The sequence below is a fragment of the Mchenga conophoros genome, linkage group LG2 (genome assembly GCF_057382185.1).
Source record: "Mchenga conophoros isolate Kocher_MC1m ecotype Shallow Benthic linkage group LG2, M_conophoros_male_GT1.1, whole genome shotgun sequence".
NCBI lineage: Eukaryota > Metazoa > Chordata > Actinopteri > Cichliformes > Cichlidae > Mchenga > Mchenga conophoros.
The window spans coordinates 34,813,190-34,839,447 of record NC_140527.1 but is presented as its reverse complement, the minus strand read 5'-3'; the positions used below and the strand labels follow the sequence as shown (position 1 = coordinate 34,839,447).

The 26,258-nt window shown below is 40.5% G+C and overlaps 2 protein-coding genes across 2 annotated transcripts; both read left to right on the top strand.

The window, feature by feature from the left end:
• The first annotated feature begins 852 nt into the window (after positions 1–852).
• LOC146582473 (atlastin-3-like) lies at positions 853–12,934 on the top strand. The gene is made up of 14 exons (XM_085297609.1): positions 853–1,010; positions 3,348–3,571; positions 4,137–4,271; positions 5,482–5,586; positions 5,671–5,721; positions 6,065–6,121; positions 6,205–6,297; positions 6,450–6,588; positions 6,693–6,820; positions 7,740–7,796; positions 7,896–7,967; positions 8,140–8,331; positions 8,465–8,704; positions 12,180–12,934. The coding sequence occupies exons 2-14, from the start codon at positions 3,368–3,370 to the stop codon at positions 12,240–12,242; spliced, it is 1,536 nt and encodes a 511-aa protein (XP_085153735.1). The 5' UTR covers positions 853–1,010; positions 3,348–3,367; the 3' UTR covers positions 12,243–12,934.
• A 4,462-nt stretch (positions 12,935–17,396) lies between these two features.
• Positions 17,397–24,217, top strand: cfl1 (cofilin 1). The gene is made up of 4 exons (XM_085297622.1): positions 17,397–17,553; positions 21,193–21,503; positions 21,590–21,666; positions 23,190–24,217. Exons 1-4 carry the CDS (start codon positions 17,551–17,553, stop codon positions 23,300–23,302), a joined length of 504 nt encoding a protein of 167 aa, XP_085153748.1. The 5' UTR covers positions 17,397–17,550; the 3' UTR covers positions 23,303–24,217.
• Positions 24,218–26,258: the final 2,041 nt, after the last annotated feature.

The following is a 26,258-nucleotide window of genomic DNA, read 5'->3' as shown; positions in this document are numbered from 1 at the left end:
ATCATTTATTAAATTGTCTACTTCGGGTATTGGTGAGATGCACCAAGGATCCACGACTGAAACACTTTTGATGCCTGAACTGTACAAATCGAATTTTTTAAAAGTTCAATATTTGTTTTTAACTGAAAATTATAACATAAAGGGTCCAGTAGTCCATATTTTAAAGCCCAAATGGGCTATGGGTTAATAGCTAGAAAAATCCATAAATAGAATAAACAGGAGAATTAAAATAAAAGAGCCCAGTGAATACAAATGTGATTATAAATCAGTAGGCAGCTTAGCAAGTAAAAAACAAAGTAACTACAGGTATGAGGAAGGAACGATTCCCTCTGTATGTCGTTGTGGTTGGTTTTTGTTTCTTTTCTAGTTAGTTTGACTGTTTGTTTAAAAATAATAATCTTGTTAGCTCTAAATGTTAATTTTCTGAGTCTATCGGCTTCAGGTTTGCTTTAAAATGCTGCTGGATAAGTTTCGGTGTCTCTGTGTGATGAGCTTTAACTGGTGGCTTTAGAAACAGTGATCGGCTGCACCGTGAGAGGGCGCAAAAGCCACGGCTTACTTAACGCAGACACACATATATGACAATGAAAAACAACGCAAACAAAACAAAACAAACCCCTTTGGAAACCTGCTATGTATGTTCGGTTTCCTCTGCGCAAATCCTTAGGCTATCATTTGTATAAACGCAAAACACCCGGCACTGTTTTACATTACCTGTCTGGTAGTTCCGTATTCGTAACTTGAAGGTAAAAACTACATTTCCCAGAGCTGTTGGATATTTGGCTGATTGGGACGTGTAGTTCACAGAGACACTGGAGCGCCGGCAGGGAAACTTGTTTTAAAACTACATTTCCCGTGTGGCGTTTCGCAGGCTGGAGGCAGGAAGTGTGTGGAAGTTTGTTGATGGAAAAAAGTTCTCATGGTTATTTTCATGCCAGTGTAAAAAGTTACGTTTCTCTGGTTTGGCGACTCTCAGAAGACTGTGCTGAAGCTGTTTGGAGACACCAAAGGTAACATTAAATCACTAAACAGGAGCTAAGGAACGCAGAAGCGTTTTTAAAAGCTAGTTTCAGATGTTTTACCACTTTTTTAGCTAACAACGGTAACGTATGTCATCGTTTTGCTGGTGTTTGAAAGCTTGTAGCCACACAAGAATTTAGCTGCATCCGTTAACTTGTATGTTAGCTCAGTGGTTGTGAGCTGTAGTTTGTTATTTAGCTTTTCGGTGAAGTTCACGTCGATGTCAGTACAGTTCGGCTTAGCTGTGCTCTTCGCAGTGTTGTCAGTTTAGCGCTAATATCATGTAGCTTCGTCATAGATCAGTCTCGTAAACTTAGTTTATCTCGTGTTTAGATTGCAAAGTGCAAGCAGATTTTGTCTGAACTGCATATTTTTTTCTGCTTGTTAGCATCGAGGCGTATGAACAAAGTCACTGCTGAGAAATGGTTGGTATGCTGCTCCTCACCGCCACACCTTTGAGGTAGTGAGCTTTAACCGAAAGCAGCCTGCCTTCTGGGCATTATGAACTTGTATCCAGACACCTCCCTGTCTTACTCATCGCGGGAGAAGACATCCACCCCGCAAAATCAGCGACAGTGGAGTGTATTGAAACCATCAGAGTAGCAGGGAAAGCATGCTTCAGGCAAAGCAACGTGACACCCATAAGAGGAGCCCTCCGTCAGCTTCACACAGAGCCTGATATTGTCCCTGATGGAGGGACCAGTGCATGCCTGATTTCTGTCAGCAAGCCCAGGAAGCACAAGTAAAGTCTTAGTGAAGCTGGAGAAGTCTGTTGTCATCATAATTCTAACTAATGATAAATGAAGCTTTCCTAATAGTTTTCTCATGACCAACTTGAACACATTTTTGAATGATTTCTTTTCTGGTGATAGGCAGACATAGGAGATATTTTCTCGTTAGCTTCTCTAGTTTGTTAGCACAAATGTCATAGGATTGTATCAGTATTGCACAAATATGTTGGCTGATTTTGTAACTCGGTATATCAGGTTTTTGTGGGCAAACTCTACAAGACGAGTGCAACAAAGAACTGAAAGGCTTTAATACAGTTGAGGTATTATTTATTTGTAAAGACAATTGAACCACTTTCCTGTCAAAAAGGAGAAGATTTAAAAATAAAACAAAAAACATACAGAGGCCCAGAATTTAAAAATCAGTTTATTACTACCCTCACTGACCATTTTATTACTGAGTTGGACCTACTTTTTGGTCTCAGAGCTGTCTTAAATCTTTGTGGCATATCAAGGTGCTCAAAACATTCCTCAGAGATTTTGGTCCATGTTGACATGATGGCATCACACGGTTACTGCAGATTTGTTGGCTGCACATCCATAATGCGAATCTCCTGTTTCATCCTAAAGGTGCTCTGTTGGCTTCAATATGGTGTAGATGCCAAATATGGACTCATTGTCATGTTCAGAAAACTTCTTTGAGATTATTTGAGCATTGTGACATGCTGCATTATCCTGCTGGAGGTGGCCATCAGACGATGCACTGCACTGTGGTCATAAAGGGAGGGACATAGTCAGCAACAACACTCAGGAAGGCTGTGGCATTTAAACAGTGCTCAGCTATGCCAAGAAGATATCCCCCACAACATTACATCACTGCCACTAGCTGGAACTGTTAATGGATCTGTGCTTTATTGGTGTTTATGCCAAATTCTGATCCTTCAATCCAAATTTTGCTGCAGAAATCGAGACTCGTCATCAGCCCCGGCAAGATTCTTGAGCCTCTGTGAATTGTAGCCCCTGTTTCCTATTTATCTGCCGCAACCGGTTGGGGTGATGGCAGGATGACAAGATAAATTTATAGATGCTCCTCTGCATACCTTTGTCGTAACAAATGCCTATTACTAATGTCTTCCTGTCATCTCCAGACAGTCTTGTTTTTCTGCTCCAGCCTCACCAAGCACATTGCTGCTTACTGAATAGTTTCTCTTTTTCCTGAAGATCCTTCATATCATCTTCTGCAAACCCTACAGATGGTTATGTGGGAAAATCCCAGTAGATCAGCAGTTTCTGAAATACCAAGAACAATTTAATGTTCCAAGTAGTATGATTGTTGCTATATAATAATGTTCAGCTAAGATGCACCAATCTATTGCCCAATATGTTGGAGTATATCGTGTCATATTGCATGTGGCAGTGTCACAGGTGAATTTCATCTGTTGCTTCATGAGTTTTTCTCTGATTTACTGTTCGAGAATGGCATAGTATAAACTTGTTTTTTCTTTTTTTCAAGAAAAAAAGAAAAACATTCAATTATAAAAAAATTAATAATTAGTGTTGATTTTATTTTGGTGTTTCTTTGTTTGTGATCTCGCACAGGGACCAGAACATCAAGAATAATGGGGAGCGAACCAGGCCCAGTTCAGATTGTCAATGTCTGTAAGGACGATCACTCTTTCACCTTGGAGATCAATGCTTTGAGTCAGATCCTGCTGAACCCCAAGGTCCGAGACAAACGTGTTGTGGTGGTGTCAGTGGCCGGAGCCTTCAGGAAGGGGAAGAGCTTTGTGCTCGACTTCATGCTTCGATACATGCACAGACAGGTGAGTTGTGCTGTAACCCGATCCTTCAGCGTGTCTCATCACCATATCTCTGTAAGATCAGCTGAAGTTCACTTCAGAGATCAGCTGAAGTGCACTTACAGTATCAGATGCTGGACTCTCACTAAGCTTCAGAGCAGGATGCTAGAGACTGATTTTTGTCCTCAAAGTGTGATAACCTGCAGAATTAGTCCTGGTGTGTGGATTGCATGAGGACTAACTAACATGTGAACTAACTAGTTTACTGACTAGGAGTAAATGAGAATTTTGCCATGACCACTAAGGACTAGAGTCTGTGAATGCCCTCTCTTAACTTTATTACTTTTATTCATTACTTTTACCATAGTGCCACTGTCTGGCCTCACAACATGACTATTATGACATCTTTCAGTCACTGAACACTTTACACTCCACTGGGTACTTATTTGTTATGTAAATTATTCAAAACAATTGGGATCTCCATTCATAATTTAGGTTATGGCTGAGTGAATAGCACCGAAGCTTTACCTGAAGGCCTCGGCTTTGCTGTGATGGGGGTTTAAAAGCGAAGTTTGCATTTCTGTATCAGGACGAGGAGAAATGGATGGGTAACGATGACGAGCCTCTGACCGGGTTTTCTTGGAGAGGAGGGTCAGAACCGGAAACATCAGGCATCCAGCTGTGGAGCGAAGTTTTCCTTGTCCAAAAGAGCGATGGTGAAGAGGTACTTGAACATTTATGTGTGATTATTTGTTTTAAGAGAGTAAACATGTAAGCACTCAGATTTACTAATGGAATTCATATTGAAATATTGAGTTGATGTTCATTCATTGTTTTAGATTTTCAGTGCCACAGTAATTTCTGGTCTCAGCCTTTCCTCTAACCTTTAGTCTGTGCTTATGACTTTATTACTCTAGCTGTATAAGAATAAAGCACATTTTGTAGGTTTGTATTTTATATAACAAAGGTTTATAAGTGCAGTGGACAGATCCCTGCATGCTGCAAATGTCACTGCTACAAAGAGATGAGCTGGTTTCTGTCAGCCTCCAGCAAAGTTTAAAAGCAATCTTCTAAATTTAGACCAAGCGGTTCATCTGCCTACAGGCGTCTTTAGCTGCTTTTTCTGAAAGCAGCTAAGATGGACTTTTTATACCCAATCACAACCTTGATGACCTTGACCTCAAGGTTAGAGGTCAGCCATCTGTAAGCTCTATATGTCTATAATCATTATAGAGTCTATAATCATGTTTTGTTTCTAAATTCCTTGCATTCCTCATTTCTGCATGCATGTTCTGCATATTTCAGTTTCTCTGCCACACCTCAGATCAGTATAAAAGTTGAATGAATGAAAGCAAGGTTGGGCAGTGGTTCAGATGCAGTGACTCATTAATACACATTACTGTTTGGAGTATTGTGCCTCCTTGTATTTAGTGTTTCGCTCACATAGAGTTAACTTTGCCAAGCTGCCTAGGTCCACTAAGGAATGTTAAAGTATATTTGTCAAACCTGTTTTAGAAATTTTTTTTATGTCTAATTTCTCATCCATCGCCATATTTGGTCAGGTTACTGTGAAAGATCCCCTCAATATTATTTGTAAATTATTATTACTGCTAACTAGCTTGTCCAAAACCTTTTCATTCTATGTTTCACTCCTGTCTGGCTCACTGCCCAGGTCCTCAATATCATGCAGAGTCTCTTATCTTGCAGTCAGATGCCCTCTAACGCCACTGTCTTGAACTGCGATGGTAGTTCTGCTCTCTGAACCGCTGCAAGCTGTACCAGCAGCTGGTGGAGAACTGCTTCATATGCCACTGCACTGAGCTTGTTGAGGTTTCAGAGCGAAACTGGAGCCAGTCTAAAATCTGAAATCTGAGCACATGTCATAGCACGTGATTCCTACATTTACCCCATCTTCTCCCTCTCTGCTGCTGCAGGTGGCTGTGGTGTTGATGGACACTCAGGGAGCGTTTGACGACCAGTCCACTGTGAAGGACTGTGCCACCATCTTTGCCCTCAGCACTATGACCAGCTCCATACAGGTGACGATCTGCTCCGAGCATCACTAAATCAGTATTTTCTTGATACTGTTGTAAAGTGTGCCAACATGTTTTTGTCTTGTTTAGCTCTACAATCTCTCACAGAACATCCAGGAGGACGACCTGCAGCAGTTGCAGGTCAGTTTGGATTGGTGTTTGGAAAATCCCACCAAAGATTTTAAGCTCCAAACGATTAAATCTAGTTACTATTTAGACTTAGACTCTCACACATAATACTTTCCTCGTGGTGCTGGCTCTGATATTGTATTCATTCATTCACAGCAGCTACTTTAAGGAATCGACTTTTAAACAGTTTTGTTTGGTGTACTCTGTTATGCTCATGCGTTTTATTTCATACTTGAAGTTTTTCTGCATCTAATGGAAGTAATTTCACTGCCTAACATAAGTCACGTGCCACATTTTTTAATTTCACTGTTAATTTTCCATTATGGGCATCGCCTCCTCCTCTTTCTCCTTGTAGCTGTTCACAGAGTATGGTCGTCTCGCCATGGATGAGATCTTTCAGAAGCCCTTTCAGGTATGAGAAACAACGACATTCAGTGATCTGTGGGGGTTTTTTTTGTTCTCTTGTTCTCTAACACGTTCTCTCTCCTCCTGCAGTCTTTGATGTTTCTGATCAGGGACTGGAGCTTTCCCTACGAGTACAGCTACGGGTTCAAAGGCGGGAATCAATTCCTGGATAAACGGTTACAGGTACCAGCCACGTGTTGATGATTTGGCAGAGTATCATGAATGCACTGTGGCTGTGAATTTTTATGTAACTGATCTGAAATGATGAGTTTCAGCAGTGCTTGTTTGTTTGTTTTTTATTTCTTTGTTTGCTTGGTTGGTTGTTGTTTTTTTAGGTTAAGGAGGCTCAACACGAGGAGCTGCAAACAGTCAGGGAGCACATTCGTTCATGCTTCACCAGCATATCCTGCTTCCTCTTACCTCACCCTGGTTTAAAAGTTGCCACCAGTCCTGCCTTTAAGGGACAGCTCTGCGGTAAGGTCTTCGGGTTTTTGTGATATTTTTAGTTGGATGGCCTTCAGCAGAGTGCACTCCTGAGTTTAGATTTTTGTTCTTAATTTATTGTTATTTATTGTCAGATGTTGGTCCTGAGTTCAGAGACCAGCTGAAGATTTTGATTCCCAAACTGCTGCATCCAGACCGTCTGGTGGAGAAAGAAATAAATGGAAACAAAGTCACATGCAGCGGCCTGCTCGAGTTTTTCAAGGTGAGATCACAATCAGATATTTACAGGCCCCCTTTTTTTTTAGTTCATTGGCTAGAAATGTTAAATATTTCCTTTACTTTACCTGCTCTGAAGTTTTCTTTTTCTCTGAGTATAAAGAAGCTCATTTTGAAGCTGTTCACCTGAGCTAGAGACAGGGTTTAAAAAAGAAACAATGGGGGGGAATGGAAAACATGTCTTTAAAATTTGCCAGATGTTTTGAGTCTACTGCCATCCTGTGTCTATTACTGTTTATAGATCACAGTGAAAAGGCACAAAATCCTCATGTTTTTTGTAACTAAATATTAGTCTATGATTTTACGGTTCAAACAGCTCGTCTACTTCTAGAAACTTTCCTTCTGCTTTGCAGTTGTAGAAATAGAAACATGTCTTGCCACTTAGCAGGAATCTCAACAATGGCTCTGGACAGGTTTCAAGCTACCAAGATCAAGTATGTAAGGAAGTAAGTAGTAAAGAAGTCCACCCACCCATCTTATTCCAGTTACCCAGTTCAGGGTTGCGAGGGTGCTGGAGCCTGTCCCCACTGGGGGGAGAAAACCATAATTGTGATTTCAAGAGCCACCAGGATATTTAAAAAAGCTCAAATTAAGTTTTATTAAACTTTTTCCTTGTATGTTACATTTACACCAACACGGTCAGCATCTGTGGCTTATCTCACAGGCACAAAAGAAGGTCTAATCTATTTCAAGTTATGGTTATATTATGCTAAGAAGAAGAAAAAGTGTACCTCCATCTTGCCGGTATCTGTGGAACAGATGTGTGTGTGAGTGGATTATATGGTTCCTCGGTAAGCTCTTACAAAGTAGATGATTGTCTCTCTAGACAGCTGCTGTCATGGATTTCTCTACTCAGGGTTCTCCATATCTGTGTCTGAACAGTCCTTTCTGTTTTGTGTCACCAGGTTTATATCAAGATTTATCAGGGAGAAGACCTACCGCAGCCAAAGACTATGCTCATGGTACGTATACTGTTTACGCCAGTTTGACCAGGCACTTAGTGTTGCTCTTGAGTAGGTCACTCTTTATCATCTTTACCATGTGTGTGTCTGTCTCACCAGGCCACAGCAGAGGCCAATAACTTGGCAGCTGTGGCGTCAGCCAAAGACCAGTATTACAGGAACATGGAGAAGGTGAGTTCATGTTAATCTCTGTGGTGATCCCTGATTATTATCATTCCCATTAGTCACTACTTTAAAGTGCTTGTTGCCTCAGTAATCTACAGAGTAAAGGGGGTTACATATATCATCTGTAATGTTGAATTTGAAACACCCTCCCTCTTTATGATTCTGTGCTTTTACTAAGGTGTGTGGAGGAGACCTGCCTTATGTTTCTCCAGATTCCCTGGAAGAGAAACATCAGTTTTTCTTCCGGGAGGCTCTTCACGTCTTTGCATCCACCAAGAAGATGGGCGGGCAGGAGTTTTGTAACCGTTACCAGGTGAAACTGGAAAAGGAGCTATTGGAAATGTGGGAGTCATACCTGAAGCACAACGAGGTAAAGAGTGGTTTGTTTTACCCTCTTTTATTATCTAAGTATAAAAATCAATTAATGAAGGTAAAACGTGGTCAAACATGATTTAATTTCAGTTTTGTTCCTGATCACTTGCTCTTTCTCTTTGTATTCAAAGTCCAAAAACCTCTTCAGCGCCTTCCGGACTCCTGCTGTGCTCTTTGTCCTGGTGTGCCTCCTCTACGTGCTCTCTGGTTTGCTTCTTTTTATCGGCCTGTCCACCTTCGCCATGTTTTGCGACTGCACTCTTGGTGCGGTCATGGTGGCCATGTTGACGTGGGCCTTTATCCGCTACTCGGGTCGGTACCGAAATGTGGGAGGAGCCATCGACCAGGCTGCCGGCGTCGTTCTGGAGCAGGTGAGAATAAAGGGAGAGAGGCATTTGTGTCTCAAAGCTTTCATTGCTGGATTCTGTTTTAGTGTAATGCACCAGTTACAGCCACTAGAGGGAGTGCTTGTTGTAGAGAGCAACAAAACCACCAGGATTAAAAATAAAAAGTCTGGTTCTCTAAATAAAAACGGCTTATACAACACATTTGAATAGTGTGAATTTCCACTTTAGTGCTAGTTTAGAGGTTTAAGTGTCTGAGCAGATAGCTTTGTCCTATGTTAAGCTTAAATGCTTCAGGGATCTGGGGAAAGTTCACAAACTAGTTAAAGCGGTTGTGCCCGAGGAGTTTTCCTGAGCCTGAATAAAGTGCGTTCAAACCTTTTCAGAGTAAACTTGAAAAACTTTAGCAACGAGGACACTAAGTGGAGCTCCCTCACTAAGCTGATCTTGGAAAGTGTTGGTAACGTGAAGTCTGAAAGTTTGAAATGCCTGTAAAAGTAGAAGTTACTTTCAGCTGTTTGCTTATTAACAAGGGGGTCTGTACGGGTAGCGCTGCATGTTTGATTTGTCAGGTTTTTATGCTGGAGACCCTTCCTGACACAACCCCAAAGGGGATTTTCCTTGCCTGGCTTTTTACCACCGTAAAAATATTCGGCAGTAGAACAAAAAACGGAAGAAAACCATGAATCAACACACAAACATTACCTGATGCTGCTGAAGTGAAGCAGAGCAAAGGTTTGCAGAGGTTTAATTAGAGGTTTCAGCTAAGCATTTTGCAATTTCGCATAACTTTAAAAAGTTTAACTTTCTTCAGTATTGAACAGCAGAAATTAGGCTTTCTTGTTGGAAATCATTTAAATTAAAACAAACAAACAAACAGCGACAGTGCTGTAAACAACAGTAGACTGGTGCGTAATAAGCAAGTGAATAATGCAGAAAACAGATTTTTAGATGGGAAACTGTTCCTGAAGAACACTGAGAGAGAGAGAGAGCTGTGCAGGAAGTGTGATTTTTATCATGGTGGAAGCAAAAGTAAGAGGGAATTCATGACGATGTTTATGTAAAGCGAAATGTGAAGCTTAGTTTAGGTCTTCTTTTGCTGCTGGTTTTGAGACAACCTGCAGCTTCAGAATCTAGCGCGAAAAAATGGTAAACACAAAGTGCGGACCCGCCAACGCATCAGAATCCGTGAGCAGTCGGCTTTCAGCCTCAGCGGCGTGAGAAAGCCACATCTCACTGATTCTGATGCATCGGTGGGTCCGCGCTTTGTGTTTACGTCTTTGTGCAGAATCCTTGTACCTGCTCTCTTTTACTGTTTAAGTTGTTTGGTGGTTGTTGAGATTTTGTGAGGTTTAACCTGAGATTCTGGTGTTTCTGGCAAAATAAATTTATATTTAAAAGTTGGATTTTAATAAATCGATATCATGTTATTCAAGCGAGAATTGATTTTAATCAGAAAATCGATAAGGAGGTGGTGAAGAAAGGAAAAACATTCAATGCATTTAAAAAATGACAGAATCAGAAACATCAGGCATCATTTTTTGTGCAAAAATTATAAATTCCTTCAAAAAGAATATGGGACCACACAGGTTAATTATGTGGGCTGCTAGAAAGCTGACCGCTTCAAGTTGTTAAACTGTGTTTAAACGACTCTGATTCATTACTTGATAATCACCAAAAAGCTGTGAATTTTTTTTCCTTGCCCTCTAAACTTCTCCTGTGGTCAAATTTCTTAACTTAGGGCTGATAAATTAGAAAAAAATTACTATTTCTTATTTTTAACCACGTGAGAAAGCAAAATTGTTTGTAGTTGATACAAACTGCACACAAATGTGACTGACCTATGGAGATAGCTGCATGTGTTTTCTGGTTTCTCCACGAAGACATTAACATCGTTGGCTTTGGTTGTTCACCAGGCAGGAATTGTGAGAGGAGAACTTTAAACCCTTCCCATTTTCTTGCCTTCATTCACCTGGCTGGTGGCAGCATGAAGTGGATATCCAGCCCACTGGACTCTCGCCTGTGGCTCTTCTGAGGGACTTCGAGCCAATTTTTTTTATAGGTCATCCTAGGTCAGCTACATGGTCTCCTTTCAGAATACCTCACCTGGGGTGCATCCTAGTCAGATACCCGAAATTGCTGCTGCAGTAAATGAAAGTAATCTGTCAGTATGAATAAATAAAAATGTATATTTACAGATTACGTGTGTAACTATATGTACACATGTAATCTGTAAAATTACAAAAGTTCTAGTAGCTCTCTGCCCAGACATGGCAGTGGGGAAGGTCCCTTATCAGTTGGAAAAGCTGTGAAATTTATGAAAATTAATGCTATCCTTTAGTTGTTTCAAAGCCATCAGTGGGCTAGACATGAGACTTTGCCTGCCCAGTTCTGGCCCCCAGGCCTTATGTTGATACCCCTGCTCCAGAGGAAGCTAATTTCCGCTGCTCATATCTGTGATCTCATTCTTTCCGTCCCTACCCTCATGGCCATAGGTGAGTTAGATCTACTAGTCTATGGACAGCGCTGCGTTCACGCCTTTACCACAGCAGACCAGCATGACGTGGACATGAATGTCAGAAAGTCTAACACTGGGGACACCAATGTGGGAGGGGAGTGGACGGGGTGCTACACCCCTGTTTCCTGCACCCTACCCGGTGTAGGGGTGGGATGTTGTTTCAGAGGGTGCATCCGTTCACCCGCACTCTAGAAGGGGGATGCGTGTGTGTGTGCGTGCGTGTGTGAATGATTGGCCTGCATGTTTGTTTATATAAGTGTACACGGTTAATTTGTCTGTGTGTTTGGGTGTGGCTGGGCCTGAGCTGCTAGAGTCTATAGAGCTCATCTTGGAGCAGTCCAACACTGAGCTGCTGTGTGGGGCGGACATGTCTGAAGCTGCTGAGCCATCTGACGAGCAGCTGAAGCTGAAGGAGTATATTTGTTATCACATTGTGGTCCAACTGTATAACACATGCCAGTTTTTACCAGTTATTTGCAGACTGTGTTGGAGCTTGATGGCCTACATACAGCAGACTTGTCAGGGCTTGTTTTCTGAAAGTGGCTCGACTGTTACTTCTTGTAACTGAGCTGATAAGAGAGGTGAGACTGAACCATGACCATGCAATAAATGTCTGACCCACGAAGCCTCAACAATGAACTACTGAAGGCCAGTTTGATGGTGCTCTTTGTGGATTATTGTAATGCTTTCACAAATATTTTTTGTTGAACAATGGTGATTATTAAGAACAGATAGAAATAAAAATGTATGATGTATGTATCCAACATGAAAAAGGACTGAAACAGAAAATGAAAGTGTTCCAGCCCTCAGAGGCTGTCTGAAGTCCATTCTTGAATCTTGAGTTCACTTTCCTTACAAGTTCCTCGACCGTGCCATCGCTGGCAGAGTTTAAAAACGGTGATGGATACAGCAACCAGAACTGAAGTCAGTGAACACTGCAAGCACTCACATCAGCTCTCTCTCTCCTGTTCTTTCTCCTTTCAGGCCACTGTGATGCTGAACAAGTCGAGAGGGACAAGCATGGTGGAGCACAAGAAAACCCGTTAAAAGACCTCCACACTCTCTTCATAATGCAAAGCAAACGGCGCCCACAGCAAACACACAGTCAGCACCCAAAGCCTTATCATGCCACCCAAACTCAACAACACTGACACGGGGTAGCGAGATGATGCCACTTCACCAGCATCTCTATTATGCACAATATTCTGCCTGTTAACGGTTCTGTTATTCTCTAAGGCAGGGACGTAAACTGTATTTTATGTCTTAAATTGACACTGCCATCACTTTACAAGTTTACAATTGGTCTTAATAGACAAGTCAAAGTTTACCTTAAACCTAAAAACACTTTTATTTTCTACTTCAAGCTTAATGCATCTTCGTTGGCCGTATGTTGCTAAGACAGGGTTTCTGCAGTGTATCTTGAAATAGTTTCCTAAAATGCTAGCTTTAAAGCGTATACATTTATTCAGGTTCCTGTGAGGTTTTCTTTGTTTTCACTCATTGACTTTAAAACATTCCAGCTTGTTTGTAGATTGGCTTCATATTTTAACATGAACTAGCATTTCTTGGGAGGCTTTGAGGGGAGAGTAAACAGTTTTTTGCTCTACACAGCACAGCATGGAGGCTGTATGTAATGGGAGATTCACTTGTTTGTTCTTTTATGGAAATATGCTATACTTTGTTGATCTGAGTACTAAATAATAGACCACATGGAATATGAAAAAAAAAAAAATATATATATATATATATATATATATATATATATATATATATATATATATATATATATATATATATATATATATATATATACATACATACATACATACATACATACACACACTCCATAAAAAATTCCAAACGAAAGACAGTATTAGAATGCTGATAACTGTTGATTGACCAAATAAACTGCTTTCATTATGTTGTGAGCGCTAATGTAAAATTTTAATCATGTCAAAAATCAGTGAGTTTAAGCGATAATACAGTCCACAGCATAAACAAGATAATTCTGTCTCTTTAAAGACATTTAAACATGCTAGTAATTTAATTGGAGACATACGTGAAACTAATGGCAAGCAAAATGTATGAATAGAACAAAAAAGCAGGAGAAATGAGCAGAAAACTGTAGCACAGCTGTCATCCTGAATTTTTGTACAAGTGTTTCATTTTTCCGAGGGCTGCAACACTTAGACGGATTATTATCATGTAACATATGATATTGTTAGTCATGCTTTCCCCTCAAATGATCTTGTGATGTTTTAAGTGACGGGTAATGGTCTATACTGTCAGCAGAGAAATAACATTGTGACACCCCACCCTATTCAAAAGCCCCACTGGTAAAATAGCTGTAAGTTAAATTAATGTTTAAACTGCTTCACATTAATTTGTTCTATAAAAAGACTGTTTAAATATTTGTTAAGCTGTGTGAGGTAAAACTTGGATTTACCTGGCTCCCAGTTCAGCTCAAAACTACCATTTCATATGACTGACTTTTACTGCGAAAGAAAAATAATCAATATGGGCTTGATTCTTACATTCTTGTTTGCATGCAGCAAGTTAAACATTTAATCTTTAGCAAATCAGCAAGTTGTACTGAGAAATAAAAAGCTGGACCACTCAGTGGATTTATTATATTTTAGTTTGTCTTTGTGGGGCCAAGCAGGGGCTGCTCCAGCCAGCTCAGAGTAAATCAGGTAGTGGATTAAAGGACGATGATTATTTGTAGCTATGCCCTACATCTCTAAATATGATAACGTGCATGATAACATGAAGATGGCTCCTGTAACTATGCAGCAGTATGCACTTTAATAACTATTCCAAAAAAAAAAAATCTCCAAAAAGCTGTACAGTGATGCTTTATTCTCACAGTGATACCATATTACTCTTAATGATACAAATCCACATAGTAAAGGGCCAAAAATTTCCAAATTGAATATGATATTGAATATTTGTGATTTTTGACCATCATTTTGCACTTTCCATTTCTGTCTCTTTCCACAAGAGGAGGGAACTGTTTAAATTGTTTTTAAAAAAAGCAGTTATTATTGCACTTCCCCTCTTCTTTGGTGCTTTTTGTACACAGCTTGTTCCAAAGGCGAGCAAATGCATGCAAGTAGTCCCAGCTAATGCAGTCATCTCTTGCAGGTGCATGGTGGCTTTAACTTGAGAAGTGCTGTTTTATAAAGAATAAACAGGAGCCTCAAACTGTTGATCCAGCGTTTCTGGTCTGTTCATTTCTCTGCCCTTTCCACCAGCAGGCTTGCCTCTGTGAATAAGCAAATCAGCACAGTTACAAAAATACTACTTATGCAAAGCTCTTACATCGCCATTGCATTTGATGTAACTGCGCAGCCAAAGAATTGATTGCCACAGATTGCTTTTGAATGATATTGGATTAGATTAAATCACATTAAACTCTGTTGTCATCGTGCAGCGAGAGCCTAGCAAAATGCTGTTCATAAAACTACATAGTGCAAGCAGTACTCAAGTGAATGTAGGTCTTCTAAACACGGATTATTGCACAAATGAGCAAAACACTGATAAAGAGAAAGTGTAATAGTACAGGATACATGTGTGTTTACAGTACAAATAATCAAGCAGTTTACATTATGTAATATTCAGTCCAATGAACGAGTAATGCACATAAACAATGAGTCAATACAGTATGTCATGTAGCATGTAAAGTATATGTACTAGTAATACAAAGTGGGTACTATGTGGTAGGTATGTAGCTACAATATGAACAATAATAAATTGTAGGCTACTGTATGAGTTATTGTAGCTGTCTCCATTAATATGTGTTGCATCTTTGTCCAACAAACTAACTGTATTTTTTATAGTTTCCCCTCTGTACCCCACCACGGTGGATTTTAAATCAATCAATATGGGATTGGATTTTAGACTTTAATTCAAGATATTTATCTGAAGTGTTGCATTAACTGGTTAGAAATTACAATACTTTTTTATACACAGTCCCCCGTTTTCCCAAATTTGAGGATAACAATTAATTGGACAGTTGACTGACAATTATTTTCATGGCCAGGTTAAACCTGGTCCCTCTTATTTCATCACAAATGAAGCAAACATTGTGTGAACCTGATTCAGTGTGTGAAATTTATATTTTACAGCTTTGGCTTTAATTTTAAATATGGGGACCAAGGAGATGTCAGTACAGGTGAAGGAGGCTGGAAAGACCACACAAGAAAATTTAAGTGCATGATGACAGAATTGTTTCCATGCTTCATAAAAACACCTTCATACCATCAAACCAAGTCAGGAACGCTCTCAAGCAGGTAAGTGTATCATTGTCAAGGTCTAAATTCAAGCCACACCTTCATGAATGGAAATGCAGAGGTTTTGGAACAATGTACCAGGAAACGCATGGGCAGATAAAACCAAGATTAACTTGTACCCGAATTTGTTTATTACAGGACAGTCTAGGCAATGAGGCAACAGTTTGTTTGTTTGTAATTTTACACATTTATTTCTTACAAATTAAGTCCAAAGAGTCCCACTGACAGATTTATTTCATTAATTTGAACTTACTACTAAAAACAGTACTCTAATGTGTAGTTAAAATTCTTTACACTGACAGAAAGGGGAGTTTAGATGGTCTGGCCCACTTGAAATATGGCCCATAATGTAAAAGTTTGACATCCCCGGTCTAGGCCCTTAGAAAGCAGGGATTTTATAGTAAGTTTTACTTGCAGATAAGATAAAAATTCTTAATCCTTTCAAGAGTTTTACTCCCCACATAAAGGGAAAGATATTCCACTAATGGCCACTCATTTCTGTAGCACTTTAACATCACATGAGAATAATTATGTTGTATTTAAAATATATCAAATTCTCCTCCTGGAGCCATTCCCAGCTGGCAGTAAAAGAGATGCCTAAAATTATAGGCAATATAATCCTTTTGAATAAGTGAAAGCCTTACTTCTCCTTTTATATGTTCATAGAAAGCATTAACCCACCAGTGAGGGAACTCGGGATGTATACAAGCCATAAGAAAGGACAGCTTTGTTGACATGTGTTTCATTTTAATGACTTAGATCCACAGCGATAAAGGAAACACTGTCCACCTCTTTGCTGCCCTCTCTTGTAGTCTTTAATGTATATATAGTGTTGTTCTTTTTTTAAACAATGAATGAAAGGCCATGACACCATCTTTGTTTTTATTCCGCGTAATGAATGTAGGTCAGTTTGCAAGCAGCGTGTTTACATAGCATCGCCGTAACTCGACCCATATTCCGCATAAGTCTGCGTGCACGAACTGAAATTTTTGCCTCATTTCACACCCTGTATACATGCACGGACTCTGCTATCCGCCTCACGTGTCATTCTCGTCATTCATTTTCCACGCTGGCTTCGTTCTGCCTGAACATCCGCCCCTCGTCCTTTCCTCTCTCCCTGACTGCGTGCCGACGCCGTCCGTACAAAAACTCCGCTACAGCGAATTTCGGGTTCCTTGTTTCCTTATATGGTGATGAGCGTCGCAGCCTGGCCCCTCCCTGAAACTGTGAGCGAGGCGCGTGCACTAACCGCCGCCGCCGCTCACCGTTCGCTTCCATATTTGGAAGTGAGTTCGACAAAAACCGCAAGGAGGGGAGGGCAGGGGAGAGGAGAGGAGAGAGGATGGATGATGAAGATTTTCCTCCCACTCTGGAAACCCGCTCCGCGTCCGGCTGGGAGATGAATGTCGGTCATTAAACAGTGACAGACTGGTCTCAACTATCAAACACCCCTCACGCGGTTTATGTAATAATTATTACGGCTTTTAAAGGGCAGTTAAAAATGGCAACTGGAATAAACGCTGCAGTCGTGCTAATTTTACTCATCATTAAGTACCACTGAAGGTTAAATAGGTCTCACTTGCCGAGATTTGTAGGTTTTTTCACATTTTAAGAAAAACACATATTCCCATAATGCACTCTGTTATCGGTTTGGTATGTTTGATTTGTTCACGTACACTTGCCGCCACCACCCTAATGAAATATACATATATCAGATGGCAATGGGAAAATTGTGAAACGATACATATTATATATTTAAAAATATTATATATTTAAAAATGAGTTGACAATTAAACCAGGCGCCACTTAGTGCCTGGTTTCATTTTGCGTGGATTAGATTCGAGGCCCTCTCTGTGTTATCGTCATGTTTGTTATTGACCAGTAGGCACAACAGCCGGACTACCGCGGTTAACAGACATTCACTCCCGCTCGTGCACTTTGGTCTAACCGGGGCCGCGCTTAAGGGCGCGTTCACGCTTCGCATCCAGTGTTTGTGAGCAAGAGCGACGATTCAATCGCCTTTTCAATTTCTACGAGACGCAGACGAATCCAGAGCTACAGCTATGGTAGGTTTAACACAGCCTTTTCGTACTTTTGTGTTTTTTATGCATTCTCGATGGCTTTTCTGCCTAATAATGACTCAGTTTAAGCCCGCGGGGAATTTTAACTGGGTTTAATTTGTAAGTGTTTTAGCGTCACTCGAGCCGGCTGTATGCCGCAGGAGCCTGTGCTAGCGCTTGGCTAGGCTGGGGAGCTGACTAGGAAACTGGATGGCTAATAATGCCGTAACGCAGTGTAGTCTTTCAGTGTTCGCATTCAGTGAACTTTCCGAGCGGCAATTTTCACACGATGGAGATAACAGACTAGGTTAATCACTAACGATTTTTTTTTTTTAAGTAAAAGCCACTGGCGCCATTTCGTTCATCTCCCAAGTGTTTCGCCGACAAAAAGCCGCTTTATCAAGGGGCCCCTGTCTGAGTTAACGTCCGCACCGTTGCCATGACACTGCTCCGGTGTTTCCACTGCATCATGTTTCAGTTATTTCACCTGTGTTCGCCCGTGTTCCCGCATCACAGGGCTGCGGCGCTGGCAGGTGCAGCAGCACCCGTGCCTCCGGGGCTGCCCGGCTAGCTGTATTGTTAGCCGGAGTAGCTGCGTTACAGTGCAGCCAGAAATGACACCCATTTTGGCGCTAGCTGAAATTTTCTTCTTTGTCTGTACACGGCTCCCATACTGACGCTGTTGTTTTAAGTGCAGGTGCATTCGTAAAGCATTATTATTATATTATCCCACAGTGAGGGCAAAAGCACAAACCGCATGATTGTGGTGGAGGGACGCCGTGAGAATAAATGTGCGATTTGACAGACGACCGGTCCCTTTTAGAGCAGTTTTGCCTTATATAGCAAGCTAGCGTTCACATGTGCGTGTGCTGCATTCATGGCCCCACCCTGAATTTGGTGCAAAGACCATTTTGTTTGGGGCTGTATTTTTTTTATTTTTTATGTCTCAGCGATTAGATTGGACCTATCGCAACTGCCCCCCCGTAGCTTTACTCCGTTTCTTCAGGGAGGAACCGCATCTTTGACCGGATTATTACCGTTATGAAACACCAATTTGGCAGCGTTAGGGGCCGCTTACTAGAAGCTAGCGGGGCCGCTGTGTCTTCACGTTCGGCGCTGCGCATCTTTTATTTTGCGCTGCGCATCTAAGTCATACAGCTGTTTACTCACGCGGGTCGGGGGGAAAATAAATAGATGTCCATTCATTCATTCATTCATTCATATGTGAAACACTAGAGAAGCAGGGATAGTTTTCCCCCACCGCCCCCAAAGGGAAAAATAATGTTTATCTAAGTACTATCGCCATTTTCCTCGCTATCCTCACAGACGTGCACTAAATCACCCCGAGAGTCTAGACATAAGCCTGCCGTGGTCTTCCAGTGAAATTGTCCTGCAGCATAAAGGTGAGAGGCCTGTAATCCTGATAAGGAAGACTTGGACTGTGACTCCTTTGTACTGATTCAGTTGAACCTTGGCGTCAGTGATTATCATTAGATAAGATTAGAGCTGGGTCTGAGCGCAGTCATAACGGTTCCACAAAAAAAAAAAAAAAACTAGTACCATCTCTTTTTATTATTATTTAACAGTTGCAGGCCATGTTTGGTGGTTGTAGTCCTTATCCCTTCCTTCGAGGAAGAATGCAGTGAGATGACTGTGCTTTCTCATGTGCAAAATAGTGTGTGAACTTGACCAAACTGCAAAGGCACGGAGAAATGGTGCAGTACCAGTCTTACTTTATTAAGTAGGGCTGCTCACTGGTTAATTATTACTCTGGAATTCTCATTATCTTACAGGCCTTTAACGCCCTGAGCAAACATACAATGTCTGCCCCGGGCTGCTCCCCCAGTTTTCCATGTTTCCTGCCCCATTATTTCCTTTTCATTGTCTTTTTTTTCTCCCCCATTGCTTGGGGGATCTGTTTTTTTTTTTTTTCCTTTTCTGTAAGGGGCCTTAAACAGAGTCAGAAGACATGATTGTGACAGTGAACTTGGGTAGCCTGTATTATACATTTCAACAGAAGCTTCATTGTTCATGACTAAGGGCGACGCTGAAATGCTCAAATCCTGACCACACCCTCACCCACGTGGTCATCTTTATAGCAGAGATGCCTGTTGCGTGGAGAAAGGCCGAAGCTGGGTAATGTTTTATAACTGCTCGTCCAGTCATAGTCACAGAAGTGTAGACACACCTGTTAGCTGAACTTACAGGGTTTTTTTATGTTCAGTGTGGACTTTGGACAGTCTAGACTGGCCACAGTTTGCCGTTTTGTTTTCACTATTCCCTTGTTATATATTATTGAGGAAATTGTGTTTTTATGACAAAATCATCAGTGTTTATTTAATTGAAACTCGTGAAAATATTCAGTTTTGTTTTATCCAGCCCACATCTGGTAATCACCACATCTTTTGTGCGTTCAAGCCTTTTCATCAGTCACTGGGAGTGTTCCTGCTCTCTCTCTCTGTGTGATGGTCACATGCCACCCTCTCAGGCCATTCTTCAGCCTAACGATGTCTGTATTTACTGTAGTTGTCACGTTCGGCCTGTTGAAGACCACAGCCTCGCGTTGACGAAGCAGTGACTATAGAAAATGACAAAAACCCACCCTTTTGTTTGACTCAAGCTTAAAATACATTCAGTTCCTGTGCATCTCCTGCCAAGTTAAACAGTTACTGTAAAAATATACCATCACCTTTTATAGTAAATGCAGAGGTGCTGAAAAATTCCAGGGTTTTTTTTTTTTTTGAAGAAAAGAAATTCCAGCAGACCTGAAGCCATTTCTGCTTGGTTTGTATCAGGGAGGACACAATTATAATAAAAATGAACGTGGGTGTTTTACATGCCAAAATGTTCATGGCATTGTTTTTTGAAGAAACTCGTGCAGAGTCAGACAAACAAATTAATAATTATTCCAGTGATGGGCGAGGAAACAGGTTTCGGAACCTTTTTTGAACTTTCTCTGTTGGATGTTTTTCCAGTCTGAATAACATATTTGTGTAAACTATCTAGTGTTTGGTTTATGTTCTGAATGATCAAAAAGTTTTTTAATTCATTGTAAACAATTGAAATAAAAAGTATACTTTAAAAAAAACATTAAAGCTACCTCAAGTGATGTATATGAACTTGGAACACTAAACAAAATGAAAAACAAATTTAGAGGAAATGGCTTTTTAGTTTTTAGTATTAGTTAGTTTGGTAAAACATTGTTATCACAACTTTCCTAATGAGGTAATATCCTGGATAACCTGTTTCTCTGTCAGATCCGCCTCTTGCTTTTCGCATCTGGTTTCAAAAGATGGTGATGGCAGAGACTCTTAGTTCAAGGCTTCATAACAAGCCTTCATAAACTAGTGGATGACATCAGTGGCTGCATCGATCTTTTATTATGTGGATAATACTCACATTTGAAAAGTTAAAGGCATTTTTTGCAGACTTGTTGATGAGTAGAAGCATTAGTCAGTTCACATTAATAACATTTTGTTCTTAATTTTGTATTGTTCTCTGTATTTTGTGAATTATGAGTTATATACTGTACTGAAGCTATTCAGGCATGTTAGGGAATTACTTGAATTTTCAAGAGTTGTTTTAGGGCAGCTGTCGTGATTTTGATATATGAGACTCTGTATTAACACATGGTTCGATCCTTAGGCCTCCGGTGTGAAAGTCACAGATGAAGTCATCACGGTCTTCAATGACATGAAGGTGCGTAAGGCTCAGCCAAATGAGGACGAGAAGAAGAAGAGGAAGAAGGCCATCCTGTTCTGTCTGAGCAAGGACCTGAAGAACATTGTTCTGGACGACGGCAAAGAGATCCTCGTGGGCGACTTGGGAACCACCGTGCAGGACCCATACCAGCACTTTGTGAAGATGCTGCCCCCAAACGATTGCCGCTATGCTCTTTATGACGCCACCTACGAGACCAAAGAAACAAAGAAGGAGGACCTCGTCTTTATCTTCTGGTGAAAGCAACCGTTATTACACATTTAAAAGTTTTTGAGCTTCATTAAATTGACATTAGAGTTAAATTGTTTTCCTTACGTCACAGGGCTCCAGATAGCGCTCCCTTGAAGAGTAAGATGATCTATGCCAGCTCAAAAGATGCCATCAAGAGGAAATTTGAAGGTGAGTGTCTGGTTGTGATCAGAGAATCATCAGAAACAAGTATTCACACTTGATCTTGAACCACACTCAAACCTGAATTATGTAAACGCTCTCGAGACAACACAACAGAGGGTATCACCTGACTCTGCTGTCGCCCTCAGCTCACAAAGGATGAATGCATCTTTGAGTTAATTGTTTTAATATTGTTTTAATAATGTCAGTATTATAAGTGACGAGCCCTCAGTCCCCAGTATCACAATACTTTATTGATCCATAGGGAAATTATGTATTGGATGTTGTTGCTCATAGATGCGATGGGTGGATCCTTTAAATGTGGCCACATGTGAGCTTAAAGATGAAAATAAGATTTTTGGTGAGTAGAGACGCTGTTGCAATTGTGGTGTTTAGTGAGGGTGGATATAACTGTGAAACCCAGCACTGCACAAGACTTATGATTGTCATTTTATTAGCCAACGAGCTTTCTGATTCTAATAATGATCACAAGTTGCATGTTTTATTAATTAACATATGAAATTAGTGGTCAAGTCTGTAAAGTCATCTGGGATGTGTTTACTGAGGTCTCAGATTGAGGGAACAGAGGGTCATTTTCACAGTGCACTTCCATAAAGAGGTACCCCCTGCCGGGCTGCAGTCAGCCAGAGACGATCATAAAGTGAAACATGACTTGAAGTGTTTCTTTTGATCAATAAGTTTGCTGATGGTGTCGCACCCAGCTTTTATATGATTTTAAACTCATCATGGTCCCAGTATTTTATTAAGGTTAAAAACAAGATTTGTGACACAAGAAGGAGCTTTGTTTGTTGTTTTTTTGCAAGCCATAAAATGTTTAAGAACTACTGCCCTATGAGCAAATGCTTGGTGATGGTTGACATGAAGACGAAAGAAGAAAATGAAAAGAGGAGCAGAAAACACGAGAAACTAACAGGGCCAAGCTACAGGAGAGAGAAAAGACAAGAATTAATGGCATGCTGTAGTGGCATCTAATAGGGCTCAGTGCATCATGGGAAGTTCATCAGCAGTCTGAGTCTATAGCAGTGTAAGTGAGAGTGGTTCAGGGTCCGCTGATACAGCTCTAACCATCAAAAGGAAAGTTTAATGCTTGATCTTGTGAGCAGAGAGGAGTGTTTGTCCCCTGAACCCAACTGAGAGAGGAGTCTAATAGCTGAAGAATCTGGCTCCCATTTTACTTTTTAGAAACTCAGGAACCACAAGTAAGGCTGCAGTCTGAGAGGGGACTGCTGTATTGGGATAATATGATACCATGAGTTCTTTAAGAGCTCATTTGGGACTTTGTGTGTCTGTCCACCTTAGGTTTTTGTTTGTTTGTTTGTTTGTTTGTTATTTAAGTAATTTTGTATTAAAATGAAGTGGATTTGAAACGCTTCCAAATGTCAGGCATTGTTTGTAGGATGAGTGAATATTTTCTCCTGTTAAACTTGTTTGTCAGTGTACATTCATCAAATGAGCTCACCTGCTGAGTTTTTTCCCCCCTTGATGCATAACTCTGCCTGTCTATTTTGCAGGTATTAAGCACGAATGGCAGGTGAACGGTTTTGAAGATCTTAAAGACCGGCACACTCTGGCAGAAAAGCTCGGTGGCTCATCGGTAGTCAGTCTGGAAGGAGCTCCTTTATAAATATCCCTCCCCCTCTTCTCCGGCTTCGATTAAAGCCTTTCAGACACATCTGTCGGGTTTAGCTGTTCATTCCAGTGTGGTGTGGAGAAGGGCAAAAGCAGAACCAGCATCAATTCGTGGGACTCTCGGGGAGGGATATCATGGGTGGGTTTTTGGGGTCAAGTGACAGTTTTAAAAAACGACAACAACAAAAATAAAACAACAACGAATCAGACTGTCATTCCAGTTCATGCAACGTAAAGATTATGAACAAAACACAAAGGAAAACATTAAGATACAACTGAAGAAGGAAAATGATGACGATGATTAAAACTTAAATACACACAGTTCGTGTTTAAGGACAGGGTTTCATTCTTTCCAGGTTCCATTTGACTGACTGCAGAGAAAGAGACGGTCAGCAAACCTTCTAGTTTCCCAACCACTGAATCCTGACAGATAATTGTTCCAACTACGTTTTTTTGTTTTTTTGTTTTGTTTTGTTTTTTTTGCCAAACTTCTAGTTAAGTTTTGTAAGTGTGTATAGTTGAGTAGGTGTAGTAATGAACTAATTCATTTGATTGCAGGAGCTGTATAAAAACACTCTGGGGGAACACGGTTAAATATATATAATTTTTTTTCTTTGTTTTGTTATTCCATTGTTCTTTTTTTTGTTTTTGAAAGGTTCCAAAACTTGAGCAATTCCTTTATATTTCCAGTTCCGGGTGAGAAAAAAACATGACATTTGATGTAGTGAACAGACATTCCTTGTACTCGTTAAAACCAGGATTTCCTCAACTTAAAAACTTTGGTGTTATGAAGGTCTGATGGGGAGCGATGTGTATATGAAAGACCAGTGGTCAGAGTTTAGACTGAATACTGAATGGTGGATGTTTTGTATCGTCTCCTTATCTCTAATAAAAAGCACTAAACTACTGACACGTGCTGCTCTTGAGTTTGTTTACTCTCAACAGTGTTTTGGCTTTTTGATGATGTGTGACACAGAATTATTTTTAGTAGCTACATGGTCATGGGGGACCAGTATTTAAAGCACAACCTGCATGTCCAGTCCAAGAAAATCTATATCATTTTGCATGAAAGTGTCCTATGTTCAGTTAATGTACTGAACAATATTTCTTGATGAAATATTCATGTTGAAAATCTTTACTGACATATTGCCAGCAAACGACAGTCGGTGAATACCAAAATAAACCCACTGAGGGCATGCTGTAAAATCAAAATGAAAAAACAAACACATAATGCAATGATCCAAATCCTAAACACAAAATTTATTCACAAAAGAACACAGGAAAGATTCCAGCTGATCATCAGCCTCTCATTTATTTTGTCTCATGGAGTCTCCAAATGTTTCCCGTTGGCGGTAGAATGACTGGTTCTTGCATAGCACGTTTCTACTCAAAGCAGGTATCAAAATGGCAACCTGCCAATTAACAGATGATCTGCTCTACCTCCTGAGCTTCAGCCACTCCCAAGTCTGGGCTGCAGGTCAGTTCAGCACCCGGACTCTACAGCTGTGAAGCCATACTGTTGTAATAGAAGCAGTATGTGATTTAGCAATGTCTTGCTGAAATATGCAAGCTTTCAATGAAGCTCCATCATGCAAAGATGAAGCAATGTATGCTTCCATTGCTTCATCTTTGCATGATGGAGCTTTAAGCTAAATTTGTGGACTAAACAGTGAACTTTTTTAACAAACAATAATTTCTGGAAGTGCTCCTGAGCCTGTGCAGTGATTTCCATGACAGAATCGTGGGTGTTTTTAAAGCAGCGCTGCCTCAGTCCCCGAACATCACAGGCATGCAATATTCATTTTCAGCCTTGTTCCTTGTGCGCACAGATATCTTCAGATTCTCTTAATCTGTGGATGATAATATGTACTGTAGATAATGAAATATTCAAAAATCTTCACAATTTAGCCCAGCCTTTTTATTGTAAATAAAATATGGCTTTATGAGATTTGTTAACCGTTCTGTTTTTATTTGCATTTTACAGTGTCCTAACCTGGAATTTGGACTGCAGTTTCTGAGCCAGGTAGACAGCTCAGTTTACCTTAAAATGAGCCGGATCATAAAATAAATACAATAAAATCATGTAATTTAACACTAATGTCTTTAGTTTGCATAGCCATCCAGGTCACATGTTGACACTCCTGTGTTGGATTCCTCAGCCTAAAACAAGGAGTGCCGATCTTTTTTTAGTTCCTGGGCCACGTATAGCCGAAATTGTCTTAATCAGGATCAGTCTGCGAAACTATCTCTTAATAACCCTTAAAAAAAAAAAACAAATGAAAAAAATTGCTTGTCTTTATTTAAGCGTAACAAATTTTAAGTAGATTTTGAAAATGTTCACATCTGAACATCTAAATGTGAACTACTGACACCCACCTAGCCTGAGATATCTTAATAAGAGTAAGACGTCTCAGTTTTTGCACATTACAAAGAAATGCTGCCATAATAACTGGCAGCTCATTACCTAAACTCTGCCCCACAATTAAAAAAAAAGAAAAACAGCAACTTTTTATGGATTATTGACTTTAAAAACCACAATTTTCTGTCTTTAATGGTTCATTGTAGAGTGGAGTAGAGTCGGTCCCCTACCGATCACATGTTGAGTTTCTCGATCTCCAGCTTTGGGTAAGAAACTGAACCCAGTGCAAAAGAATGATAGTTAGAAAGTGCTTAAAAGCATAGACTAAAACAAATAAATGTGTGAGTGAATGTGGTTTGTAGTATAGAGTGCTTTGGTATGAGAACCGTCCAAAATGCACACCGCCTTCATTTTGCAAAGCCCGTCAGACAGGTTTGAGCCTCCGCTTGAGGCACGGCCTCTTCTGTTCTGCAGTTCTGCAGACTCCTCTAACTGGATCATCACTCCTCCACAGCGGCAGCAGGTGTTATGACCACAGGAGGGCAGCACAGCACCACTCCTGAACCAGAGTCAAGACTATGGACACACACAG